Raw genomic sequence first — 13,717 nt, forward strand, 5'->3', positions numbered from 1 at the left:
TTTCTGGTGGGTTCGACGCAGATGTGTGAAGGAGAGGAAAGAGCCAGTGGTGGTTCCTGGGTCCTGGCTAGGGTGACAGGTGGAGGGCTGTGACCAGAGAACGCAGGGAGAGGAGCCGGATCCAGAAACAGTGGGCTCACGAGAGGCACTGCAGGCATCTGAGTAGGTCATCTAGCGGATGGCTAGATATATGGAGAGGCCGGGCCTGGAGAAAGAGATGCGGGAGACCACTACACGTGGCTGGTAACTGATCCCAAGGAAGAGCTCCAGACACCCAGCAAGAGGCCGTGTGCGAGATGAGAAAGATCTAAACACAGAGCCCTGAGTGACACCAACATTCAGGGAATGAACAGGAAGACGAGCCCATAAAGGATGGAGGAGGGACAACCAGAGAGCCTGAGGCAACTCAGGGGACAATGGTGTCACGGGGAGTCGGGAGACTTTCTGAGGGTGACGCTGGTTATCACCTTTTCAAACTATCAAGGTACAGGGTCACAGCAGGGCCTCTTATCGGAGGGACACGGCATGCTGTTTCCTAAGCCAGGGCCTGACCTCACCCCTTCTCATTTCAACCCTCTGCACCACCCTCAATCCAACGAGCATGTCTTCAGCCTCCTTGACCTGCCACGTACACAAATTCCTCACTAAAATGGAATAAAAGCGCTCCAGCTACCTCTAAAACCCTGACAACTTTCATTGTCACTACTGGGCTTCCTACAAAACCCTGTGTGTGTAGTTTGGTTTACCTACACCCCACCATGCAAGAGCCTTTGCTTTGGGGCTGTGCAGACATTGCCAGTATCATTGGCTGGCACGGCTGCTTAGGAGAAAGACCGTGGGAAAGGGGCACTGGATTAGGCATCGAGGGGCTGGAAAGAGGGAAGACGAACAAAGAAAGGGAATCGTGAAAATGTAGGTGAAGGCGAACAACGATGACAATGATAAAATGAAATACTAGGATCCAAATGTCCAGCTGCCTGTGGACAGGACGGCAAAGAGCATTTGTCAGCCAAACGGCATGAAAACTGTTCTAGGATTCACAGCCGTTAACTCCCACTTGTATGTGACTCTCCAGCTGACAAAGCTCTTAGATGACCACTGTCCCCTTTGAGGTCATCAGCGATGTGGCCACGCAGGTGTATGGCGTTTACCTCACGGATGAGGAAAGCAAGGGACGGGAATGGGACCAATGGGGAGATGCCCGCAGTCTCCATGAAAAGATGTGAAGGTTCTCGGATGCAAGGGTTGAGGAAAGTTCCAGGCTCTGATACATAAAGCAGAAGGAAGGCATCACAGAGGTCCATTTTAGACCATTTTTAGAGGTTATTTACTTTTTTGGAGACTCTATGTCAGGAACCTGCCCACCCACCAGGTTCAGATAGCTGGATACAAAACAACACCAGCGCATCTCCGATCCCTGACTGTGAGGCCCGGTGAATTGTCCCTGTCCCTCTGAGTGGGCCACAGGACTGCCCAAAGTCAGCTGCTGCACCGATGGGCAGAGAGGCTCACGTAACTTGCCCAAGGTCATGCTGCTGGTAAGTGGCAGGGGTGTGCCCTTAACCTCTGCCTGTTTGATTCTAAGTCCTGTGCTCTTTGTACTTCACCAGCTAGTACAATGAGCCTTCCAGGAACTAATACACTCCCAGGCTTCATTAGTTGACGTTCAGTGCCCAGCACCAGGGAAGTATAGTCTCATTATTCTCTTTCTTCTCCTGCAAATAAACTTGGAAGAATATATTCATTTTGGGGTGCTACATTACAAAAGGGATGCTGACAAACTTGCACGCACGTGGAAAAAAGTGATAGCGATGGTGAAGGTCGTGGCAACGTTGATATGTTACAACTGAGCATGAGTTGTGTGAATGAAAAATACTGCCTGCCGTATCAGGAAGCAAAGGATGCTGCAGCCATCAAGCCATCACATGACAGCCGCCCTGACAGTGAGCCCTGAGGGGACTCAGGATGGAGGCAAGATGCCCCCCGTCTAGCAGTCAGCCGCTGCAGCTACCCCCTGACGGTGCCCCCTGAGGAGACTTAGGATGGGAAAGCACAGGATACTGGCCCCAGAGAGCTGAGGTGCACATCAAAGCAATGATCTCAGTGAGCCCAGACTCTTGCATCTTCCCATACACAGAAAATCACTAAGCTCCTTAACTTGAGATGTCTGGTTTTCTTTAATTAACAGGCATCTTTTGATATTCCGACTACCTGGTCGTTGTCGCAGAAACTCCTATGTCTCCTGGCTTCCCCTCTTACTTCTTTGGAGCAGTCCCTCAGGGTGACCTGAGATGCTGGGTCCCAGGCTTAAGTCCTCAGTTTTGTACACCGAATAAAACATAACTTTTAACTTTTAGGTTGTGCTTTTTTTTTTTTCAGTCAACAGTTGTAATAATAATAAATGTTGCTATTCCTACAACTGAGAAGGGATGGCCTTGTACAGAGTTGGTTAACTTCAAAAACAGGAAGGCTATCACAGAGAAGAGAAATTAGACTTTTTAGTATGCAGTTGGAGGGCAGATGTTGCAGATAGGAGATTTTTGCTTAATGTAAGAAGTTCTGAAAAATCACGGTCACCCTGAAATGGAATAAAATGCCCCATTAGGTAGCGATTACAATGAATATTTAAGATATTTGAACAACATCAAACGACTACTGGAGCTGATACTGCCTTTCTTCTTTTAGTAAAATAACCCCTTTCCTCCTGCTACCAAGTTTTAGCAGGTATCATGGCGGCCCACTTTTCGTGTCCTCCCCCATAGCTGGGTAACTGGCCGTGGCCACATGACTGAGTTCTTACTCCTGGGAGGAGAGCAGGAGTTTGCTGCTTGCTTCAAAGAGCATGACTTGCCTTCACTCATCCTCTCTCTCTTCCTATGGGCTGGAATGAGAGGGGAAGAGCTAAGCTAGGGAGCTTTGTCCACACAGGCAAGGATGACACCCTGGTACAAGGCAGAGTAACAAGACGGGTCCCAGGGTTACCTGCTGACCCTGGACCACCTGCCTAACCAGCTACAGTTCCATGAGAGGGAAAGAGAGACATGTTTAGCTGGAGCTTCTGTATTTTTGAGTCTCTCTGTTAGAGTGGCTTAGCCTGGGTCCTAACCAAAAACGATTTTTTGGAGATGTACATAGGATTAAGGTATTATATAAGGGTTTGTAAGAGATGATTTCTATAATAATTGTATATACACACCCCCAGCAAATTTATCTCCTTCGAAAACGAGTTGTCCCAACAGACCACACCATAGTCAAACATAATCAGTCTACTATGTCAGTCACCTCGTTTTCTTAAAGTACCAATGTTCAAAAAAGTCAAGAACTTTTGATCTCCTCCTTTTCTTTTATCCCTTTATCAAGTCTATTCCAAGGCTCATCTTCTTTTCCTTTAGAAAACATCCTCTGCAAAAATACAGTACAGATGATAAAGACATTTTAAAGTTCTCTCTGTGGTTATCTAATCTTAAGGATTGATTTAAAAAAAATACAGAAACGTGATGTATTATTTAGCCTGCCAGTGATAACATTCTTCTTCAGTTATTTATTTTCCCTTAGGGGAGAAAATCAGAAGTCCAGCCCTCACTGAAGTTGAAGATTTGGATAACGCAAATGTTTTGGCTCACAATGTATCAGGAATCCAACATAATTTGGTCAGCACTCCCGGCCAAAAGAATATTCTGATGTATTAAATGGATTTCTAAGTAAAATAAAGTAGCTGAGCTAATGAATTGTGATCCTGGCCTCTGTGCTTGGGTCCTAGGAGGAAATAAGCCAGTGCCAGATGGACCTTTAATTCTGTCTCATAGATATGCCACTTCTATTTCAATTTCCATCTCTCTACTCATGTTTTTCCTCTTACACATAACGCCCTTTCCTCTTACCTCCTAACTTACGCGCACTCTACAGATTCAAGGTTTTGCTCTATAATTTTCCTTCTCTTAATTTATCCAGTAGACTTGTGGTACATAACTCTGAATCTAATGTAGTTGCCGATCGTTGTTCCACATTTCATTTCTATCCACAGTAGCTGCTCTACGTGTCATGTTTTCTTTGGAATTCTTCCTTTTCTAAGCCTATACCAGGTGTTTAATACATAGATTTGAAGCATGGATAATTAAAAGACATGGATCAGGCATTTTTTAAATGATATATTAATTGTCAATGAAGAACAAAATGGAAATCTATTGTCCTGCTGATTAAAAACAATTCATAAGGATGAATGAATGTGGGTTTTCTCACCAAAGGACCTTTCAGAAAAGAAAAGCTTCTGTGCATTTTGAGCTTTGCTATTAGCAGCACTTATACTGAGCATAAAGTCCTCATTCCATATCACGACTGCATAATATGGAAGTTATTAAGAACATCTCTTGGGACTTCCCTGGTGGCACAGTGGTTAAGAATCAGCCTGCCAATGCAGGGGACACAGGTTCGAGCCCAGGTCTGGGAAGATCCCACATGCCGCAGAGCAACTAAGCCTGTGTGCCATGACTACTGAGCCTGTGCTCTAGAGCCTGCGAGCCACAACTACTGAAGCCCGGGTGCTACAACTACTGAGCCCACGTGCCGCAGCTACTGAAGCCTGTGCACCTAGAGCCCGTGCTCTGCAATGAGAAGCCCGCACACCGCAATGAAGAGTAGCCCCTGCTTGCCGCAACTAGAGAAAGCCCGTGCACAGCAACCCAATGCAACCAAAAAAAACAAAAAAACCCAGATCTTTCTCAATATTTTAAAATCCTGGATCAATGAAAAACATCACCATCAGCTTCTCCAGCCTGTCTTTCTTGAGTCTCCTCACATGAACCACATTTTAAACTCTCTTTAGCTCTTGAGTTTTAGCTCCATTAAATTCGTCAACACATTCTTTTTTTTTTTTTCACGTAAAGAGAGAGACAATTACACTTTCTGAACCCTACTACCAACACAGAAAAAAACTAAGATGGAAAACTCATACTACTATTCAACAAATAACTTGTAGAGTCTCTAAAAGCCGTTTCCCTTCAATGCAAAGAAGTAGGAGAAGGTGCATTTCAGCAAAGAGATGTCCGGGATCCGAGGGAAAGTGGAGTTTATTTGAGGCAGTAATATTTCATTGAACTTCTGGAGCCATCGATTCAGAACGACCAGCTCTTTTCTAATTTATAGCGTGTTCTTCATGTCTGGCTGCCTGTTTAGCTGAAGGATCCTGTCCTGGGAGAGAATTCATTTGTCTCCTGGAAGAGTCCCGGAAGGAACCACGTAGGGATGCTGGGATGTGCATTTCAAACAGCATGGAACCCAAAACACTTTCGATGAACAGCAAGATACGTAGGAAAGGATATAATTAATTCAGAACACTCCCCTAACCCTTAATTTTGCAATGTTTCAGCCTAAATATACTTCCTCTTAAGGAACAGAAAAATCTTGAAAGAGAATTTTGAAATATATGGGCTAAACTTTAAAGTACAAAGTAATGAATGCTTACGGGAAACAGAAAGACCTCGGGGAAATCTAGAAATAGACTAACTTAGTAGGACCAGTATTAAATATTTACTTTTTCCCACTGGCTTAGAAAATGACAGATTTTCCCTCTGGCCAGATGGGTCTTGCCCCCTCTGATGTGCGTCTCTTGCTGCGACCCCACCTCCCGATCCCAAGACTGGGAGGCTGGGGACCAAGGTGGCAATGACTTTCAGCTCCCCCTCTCCCTCCATGCAGGCTGCCAGTGGCTGCAAGGAGGTGCTCTGGGCCGCTGTTGATGGAAGCCCTGCTCACGTTTTCTGAAATCCTACGGAGATCGATGCCTAGGCTATTCTCCCTGCCAATCTGTCAGTGGTGTTCTCTGCCCCATTTGTTAACTCAAATCTATCCTGGGATGACAACTTCTGGGAGATGTTGTTAAAGGACTCTCTCCCCTCCCAAGCAAAAAAGAAAAGTATGCATCTTTTGTTCAGCAGCATTTGGGAATGAGGTGTAGAATTAAAATTTCTAGATGTGACCTTTTTCTCTTAAGGTTTATTTTTAAACCACTTTGGGGATGAAGTCTCCTCTGAAATGTATGATATAAATTCCAGCCAGCCTGGGGAGAGTCTGCTGAACGAATGCCCAGCCTCTTGCTATGATCTACGGCTGTCGTTAGGCTCATCAGCCCTTCAACCTGATCAGTAACTACGTCAGGGTCTCAGGCTAGGAACGTGGGGCAGGCTGTCGGGTCTCTACCCAATGTTCCTGGGCTGCAATTCTTCTCAACCTCCTGAACTGCTTTTTACATTTTTTTCTGTCTCCTCTCTACTATTACTACATTATTTATTGACGCTTTTTTTTTTTTTTGGCAAAATCCCTCTGTTCATTATTACTTTTTAGTCTATTACACAATATAGAAGCTCAGAAAAACAAGCTTATATTCTCTATGGCTATTGGTCTGTCTAATCCAGAAAGTTCATGAATCTTAGTGTATATCCTGGGGACACTTAGTGACCCTTTTCTTTTGCTTCTTCATTGATCTCTTGTTTCAGCTGTGTTTCAATTGCTCAGATTCTCAGACGAGGTCCCTTCATACCTATGACACATCTCGTTAGGACCAGATATGGTGTCTTTGGGCTCAGGGCCTGTGTGCAGCTAACGAGCCAAGAAGGTAAAGCAAACCTTACCTTTTTGTAGAGACTCCTCAGATCTCGGTACTGCCACATGCTGTTCAGAACCTGAGATGCGGCCTTGATTACCTTCGGAGAGTGTCTGATAAAGAAAAGACAGGACACGCAAGATGGTGAGCGGGACAGCTGGGCTTCAAATTGACTTGTCAGGAAACAGCAAGAATAAAAAGAATAAAAGCTTCATGGCTTTTCTGGCTCTTTTCTTTTTCCAGACTGGACAGTACAAGGGATGGCTGTCACCAGTCTCCAGCCTCATTCTCACCCACATACCCATGAAGGGGAGAGACAGGAAGGCACTGCAATTGGGCAAAGAATTTTCAAAACGCAAACCCAAGAGCTGTGCATTGCAAATGCAAACCCAAGAGTCAGAGGCAGATTTAGCACTGGACTACAAAATGGAACAGAAAGAAGAGAAGGATAGCGACTAGGAAAGGCCAGATAAAAGGGTTTTAATGGCAGTGTTGTTTAACACCTGTGTAGTAAGCAAGGAGAAAAAAGATATTCACTTTCTCAACTGAAGTGTGAGAGCACGTATAGCGTTGGCTCCACATACCTGAGGGGTTACAGGCAATTGTTTTCCGTTTGCTGATGATGCCAAGCCCAAGTGACTGGCATGAAGCTGACGTGTGCACACACTGGCACACACACTCTCTTACATTTATATGGAGGGATGAGCGTGGATAAGCATCTATAAACAAAGCCCTTCATGCAATTAAAGTTCTGTCCTCTGGATCAGAGTGAGAAAGTAAGGTCATGAAAACCTTTGGACTAGCGGTTCTTATCATGTTTTTCAAGTCATGGCTTTGAAATCCCTATGAAACTACAGCTAAATATTTCGCCTTTTGGTTCAGTGCCAACCTGCATCTCAGAACAGACACTAGGTCAATACATCCATGTTGATTAAATTTGATCCAATTCTTGGAAGTCACTTTGACTAGTGGTGAGGGCAACTATTAACTACCTGCGGATTCTTTGTTCCAACGGGCTGGGTCCACAACAGCTGCACAACTGGAGTGGCTACTGTGACACTGTGCCTGATCGCAAGGGCTGGCACACTTTTGCTGTAAAGGGTCAAATAATAAATATTCTGTGATTTGTGGGCCATATGGTCTCGGTCGCAGCTGCTCAACTCTGCCATTGCAGGATGAGAGGAGTCATAAATAATAGACAAAAGAATGGAAGTGGCTGTGTTCTAATCAAGTGTTACTTACAAGAACGGGTGGTGGTGGGGATTTGGCTTGTGGGTTGCAGTTGGCCGACCCCTGGCCTATGTGGTGACTCCTGGAGTTGGGCAGGACATAACCACTCATGAGGACTCCAAGGTGAAGTCCACCCCTGAAGCTGACCCATGGTGCAGTGGCCCACAGATTCCTCAAAGAGAACATCTGAATTGAGATCAAAACTGCTTTTGACATAAAATAGTTTTTAAAATGCAAAGTAAGCAGATGGTTAGATGGGATCAGGTCGAGCTTGGATTTGAAAGCCAGAGCGAATGGATGTGTGAGGACCTGCAAATGAAATGATGGGATGCTAATACATGATCAATTAAATGTCTGCTATTTTTCTGGGTCTTCACGTTTGCAATGCAGACCAACTACGTTTAAGTATTCTTCATCCGTTTACTTACTGGAAACAGTAACAGTCACTCTTACTATTGTTATTGCTGACTTGGAATTCAACTTTGGCTTGTGTTTGAAAATCTCTTAGTTATACCATGTACTTTTAAAAGAAAAAAATACAGAGTTCTTATAAATTTCAAGATTTTTTCTCTATGAGAGATAAGCTGTATTTAAGTAATATGTTTTCTTTCACTGAAATGGACAGTTGCTAAATGATTTCACATTTATGCTAGTATCATGCTCTAAATGTATTAAATTCTTTTGATTGAGAGAATTTTAGATCTTTTCATGGATACAGACACAGGTACACTTTATTCTTTTTTTAAAAAACTGAATTATAATTGACCTACAGTCAGTTCCTAGTGATCCGATATCTGTATACATTACAAAATAAATACCGTGATAACTCTGTCACTACACAAAGTTATTAAAATATTATTGACTATATTCCCTGTGCTGTATATTTCATCCCTATGAGTCATTTATTTTGCAACTGGAATTTTGTATCTTTTAATCTCCCTCACCTATTTCATTCACTCCCCCCCCAATCCCACCATCCCGCTCTTCTCTGGCAACCACCTGTTTGTCCTCTGTATCTGTGAGTCTGTTTCTGTTTAGTTATGTTTATTCTTTTGTTTTGTAGATTCCAAATACAAGTGAAATCATATGGTATTTGTCTTTCTCTGACTTATTTCACTTAGCATAATACCCTCTAGGTCCATCCATATTGTTGCAAATTACAAGATTTTATTCTTTTTTATGGCCAAGTAATAGTCGTCTCTGTCTCTGTCTCTCTCACTATCTATCTATCTATCTATCTATATATATCTATCTCACATCTTCATTATCCATTCACCTGTCGATAGATACTTAGGCAGTTTCCATATACTGACTATTGTAAATAATGCTGTAATGAACATTGAAGTGCATGCATTTTTTTCTAATTCGTGTTTTTGTTTTCTTTGGAAAAATATACAGAACTAGAATTGCTGGATCATATGGTGGTTCTATTTTTAATTTTTTGAGGACCCTCCATGCTGTTCTCCATAGTGGCTGCACCAATTTACATTCCCACCAACAACATACGAGGGTTCCCTTTCCTCCACATCCTCGCCAACACTTGTTATTTTTGTCCTTTTGATGACGGCCATTCTGACAGGTGTGAGGTGATACCTCACTGTGGTTTTGATTTGCATTTCCCTGATGATTAGTGATGCTGAGCATCTTTTCATGTGCCTGTTGGCCATCTGTATGTCTTCTTTGGAAAAATGCCTATTGAGGTCTTCTGCCTATTTTTTAATTGGGTTGTTTTTTGATATATTGAGTTGTATGTTAGATATATATATATATATCTTGGATATATACAACTGGATATTAACACCTTGTTGGTTATATCATTTGTGAATATTCAATAGGTTGTCTTTTCATTTTGTTTATGGTTCCCTTTGCTATGCAAAAGCTTTTAAGTTTAATTAGGTCCCTTTTTTTTATTTTTGCTTTTGTTTCCTTTGCCTGAGGAGACAGACCTGTCAAAATATTGCTATGACTTATGTCAAAGAGTGTCCTGCCTATGTTTTCCTCTAGAAGTTTCAGATTTCTGGTCTTCCATTTAGGTCTTTAATCCATTTTGGGTTTATTTTTGTTTATGGTATTAGAGAATGTTCTAGTTTCATTCTTCTGCATGTAGCTGTTCAGTTTTCCCAGCATCACTTATTGAAGAGACTGTCTTTTTTTGCCATTATATATTCTTGCCTCCTTTGTCATATATTAATTGACCATAAGTGCATGGGTTTTATTTCTGGGCTTTCTATTCTGTTCCATTGATCTATGTGTCTGTTTTTCTGCCAGTACCATACTGTTTTGATGACTGCAGCTTTGTCTGACTGGTTATTTTTTTATATTTTCTAGCTCCTTGTTAAAGTTCTCACTGTGTTCATCTAGCCTCTTCCCGAGCTCAGTTAGCATTCTTATTACTCTTGCTTTGAACTCTTTGTCTGGTAAACTATTTATCTCTGTTTCATTAGGGTTGTTTTCCACTGTCTTCTCTTGTGCTTTTGCTTGAAACATATTCCTCTGTCTTCTCATTTTGTTCAACATTCTCTGTCTCTATGAAATTAGGTGCAGGAGCTGACTCTTCCAGTCTTGAAGGGGTGTCCTTGTGTGGGAGCATCCCTATGCCATCTGTGTGTGTGCCCAGTGGATGGAGAGATAGCTGGCACAGTAGTGGGAGAGCTGGATCTGAAGTGAGCATGGGTCATGTCTTCCCCTGGGGTGTGCTGGCAGCTACCACCTTGTTGGATGATATGGCTGGAGATGGAGGGGTTAGAGTCAGAGCCAGGTGTGAACCAGGGCCTCTGCTGTGCTCAGTGGCAGTTACCACCATATCAGGGGCTGGAGCAGAAGCCCTGAGGGTCTAGTCTGAGCTGGCTCTGTTCTCTCTAAGCGTGCACACTCTCCTTGGTCATGGTGGCCTCCGCTCTAGTGGAGAGCAGTGCTGGAGCAAGAGGGGCTGGAGCAGGTGCCCAGTGTGGGCTGGCATGGTCTTGGGAAACCAGCTAGAGCTCCAGACAGTTTTCAATCTGCTTCCTCTGAGCTATTCCCAGGAGTAAGCAAGTTTGTGCATGGGCTGTTGACAAGGAGTCTTGTTCTCTTCTTCTGTAAATCCTACTGGTTTTTAACCAGGTAAGGCAACTTGTCTTCCTGGTGTCTGACCCCAGGGCTGGGGTGCTCAGTGTGTGATATGAACCCCTCGCTGCCCAGGGAGGATCCCTAAGGCCATGATATCTCCTTCTTCTTCTGTGTCCTCTGCTAAGGGCACAGGTCCTGACCCGACCACAACTCCTCCCTTCCTCTGTAGATACAGACTCCGTGTGTATCTTTCTTTACAGACTTGGTTGAAGAAGAGCCTTTCTGCAAGTCTCCAGGTTGCTTTCAGTAGAGTTGCTCCATGTGAAGATGATTTGATGTGTTTTTTGGGGGAAGGTGGGCTTGGTTTCCTCCTACTCCACCATCTTGATCTCCCTCCTCCACATTTAATATTTTTTACTTCCTATTTTGTAACTTTTTTTGTTTTGTATATCCCTTAACTACTTATTGTGGTTATAGATGATTTTACTACTTCTGCTTTCTAACCTTCCTACTGGCTTTATAAGTGGTTTATCTACTAGCTTTACTGTATATATATATATATATATATATATATATATATATATATATATATATTTTGTGTGTGTGTGTGTGTGTGTGTGTGTGTGTGTGTGTGTGTGGTATGCGGGCCTCTCACTGTTGTGGCCCCTCCCATTGTGGAGCGCAGGCTCAGCGGCCATGGCTCACAGGCCTAGCTGCTCCGTGGCATGTGGGATCTTCCCGGACCGGGGCACGAACCCATGTCCCCTGCATCGGCAGGCGGACTCTCAACCACTGCACCACCAGGGAAGCCCTTTACTGTATATTTATCAATGATATTTTTCCTTCTGTAATTTTCATATTTCTACTTGTGGTCTTGTCTTTTCCACTTAGAGAAGTCCCGTTAACATTTCTTGCAAATCTGGTTTAGTGGTGCTGAACTCTTTTAGCTTTTTCTTGCCTGTAAAACTCAAGTCTGAATGATAATCTTGGTGGATAGAGTATTCTGGGTTGTAGCAGTTTTTTCCTTTCATCGCTGTGAATATATCATGTCACTCTCTTCTGGTCCGCAAAGTTTCTGTGGAAAAGTCAGCTGAGAGTCTCATGGGAGTTCCCTTGTACATACTTAGTTGCTTTTCCCTTGCTGCTTTTAAGATTCTCTCTTTCTCTTTAATTTTTTCCATCTTAATTACAATGTGTCTTGGTGAGGACCTCTTTGGGTTCATCTTGTTTGGGACTTGCTGTACTTCCTGGACCTGGGTGTCTTTTTTCTTTCCCAGGTTAGAGAAGTTTTCAGCTATTATCCCTTCAAACAAGTTCTCTGCCCCTTTCTCTCTCTCTCCTTCTGGATCCCTACAATGTGAATACTAGTATGCTTAATGCTGTTACAAAGGTATCTTAAACTATCCTCATTTAAAATTTTTCTTGTATTTGGTGAGCTTGGTTGAATTCCACTACTCTGTCTTCCAGTCTGCTGATCCATTCCTCTGTATCATCTAATCTACTATTGATTCTTTCTAGTGTGTTTTTTATTTCAGTTACTGTAGTCTTCAGTTCTGTTTGGTTCTTCTTCATATTTCCCAACTCTCTGTTAAACTTCTCACTGTGCTCATTCTTCGCCTGAGCATCTTTATGATCATTACCTTGAACTCTTTATTAAGTTGATTGTTTACTTCTATTTCACTTAGTTCTTCTTCTGGAGTTTTAGTTTTCCTTTATTTGCAACATATTCCTCTGTCACTTTGCTTTATTCTCCGTCTTTATTTCTATGTATCAAGTAGGCCCGTTACGTTTCCTGATCTTGGAGAAGTGGTCTTATGTAGGAGATGTCTCATGGGGCCCAGCAGCACGCTCTCCTCTGGTCACAGAGATGTATGCTCTAGGGGTGTCCCCTTTGTGGTCTGTGTGGGTCCTTCTTTTGTGGTAGGGCCAACTACTGTGGGTGCACTGGTAGGGGGGCTGGCCCCTGGTCCAGTTGGCTGCCAGGCCCTGCCTTGTGTGGAGGCTGCTGGCTTGCTGGTGGGCAGGGCTGGGTCCTGACACAGCCGGCTGCTCAATGTAGGGGGTCCCGGGACTGGGGCTGACTGGCTGGTGGGCAGGTAAGCCTCTGGTGCTAACAGACCAGAGGGAGGACTCCTAAAGGCACTTGCTAGCACCAGTGTCCTCATGGTAGAACTAGCTCCCCAAAATGCCTGCTGCTAGCATCTCGGTCCCCAGGGCGGGGGAGTCTCAGTTGCCTCCTGCCTCTCTGAGAGGCTCTCTAAGATCGGCAAGGGGTCTGACCCAGGCTGTTTTCAAACTGCTGCCTCTGCACGCTCTGTTTTGAGGTATGAGATTTTGCGTGAGCCCTTTAAGAGCAGAGTCTGTGTCTCCTATGGTGTCCCTCCAGCTCTCCCATCTCGGGGCTGGTCTTCCTGGTGCTGGCGAGCCCAAGGTAGGCTCCTTGGGGAGAACCTCTGCAACTGTGATGATCCTCACATGTTATTCTTATATAATCAATGCTGAGCAAAGATCAAATGCTATGTTTTGCTGTAGTGTATCACCACTAGCTAGATATGTAGCTATGACAAAAGTCAAGCAACTCTAGAGAAATACGTATTAATAATATTCAGGTAGCGATAATATAGTTGAAACATACTTAGTATGCAAAAATTCCTCTGATGGTGTAATTTTTTTTCTACTCCTTGCTTAGTTACAAAATAGAAAGAGACTGTGAATACGTAATGAATAGCAGCTTTTAACCTCTCAATTAAAATGCCAATACATCACAGTGTTATAAAAAACTGATGAAGGTCAAAGAAACATCACTTTCTTTTTAGACTTTAATTTTGATTCATCCACTAG

At 43.5% G+C, this 13,717-nt stretch overlaps 1 protein-coding gene across 1 annotated transcript in view; it reads right to left on the reverse strand.

Moving 5' to 3' along the window:
* The window catches only part of CTNND2 (catenin delta 2), a 935,284-nt gene that overhangs the window by 38,051 nt on the left and 883,516 nt on the right, over nt 1-13,717 (reverse strand). Inside the window, exon 19 of the mRNA XM_079915963.1 lies at nt 6,627-6,711. Coding sequence (XP_079772089.1) covers nt 6,627-6,711 — 85 coding nt within the window. The remainder of the gene's footprint in view (nt 1-6,626; nt 6,712-13,717) is intronic.

Source organism: Stenella coeruleoalba (genome assembly GCF_951394435.1).
Source record: "Stenella coeruleoalba genome assembly, chromosome: 3".
NCBI lineage: Eukaryota > Metazoa > Chordata > Mammalia > Artiodactyla > Delphinidae > Stenella > Stenella coeruleoalba.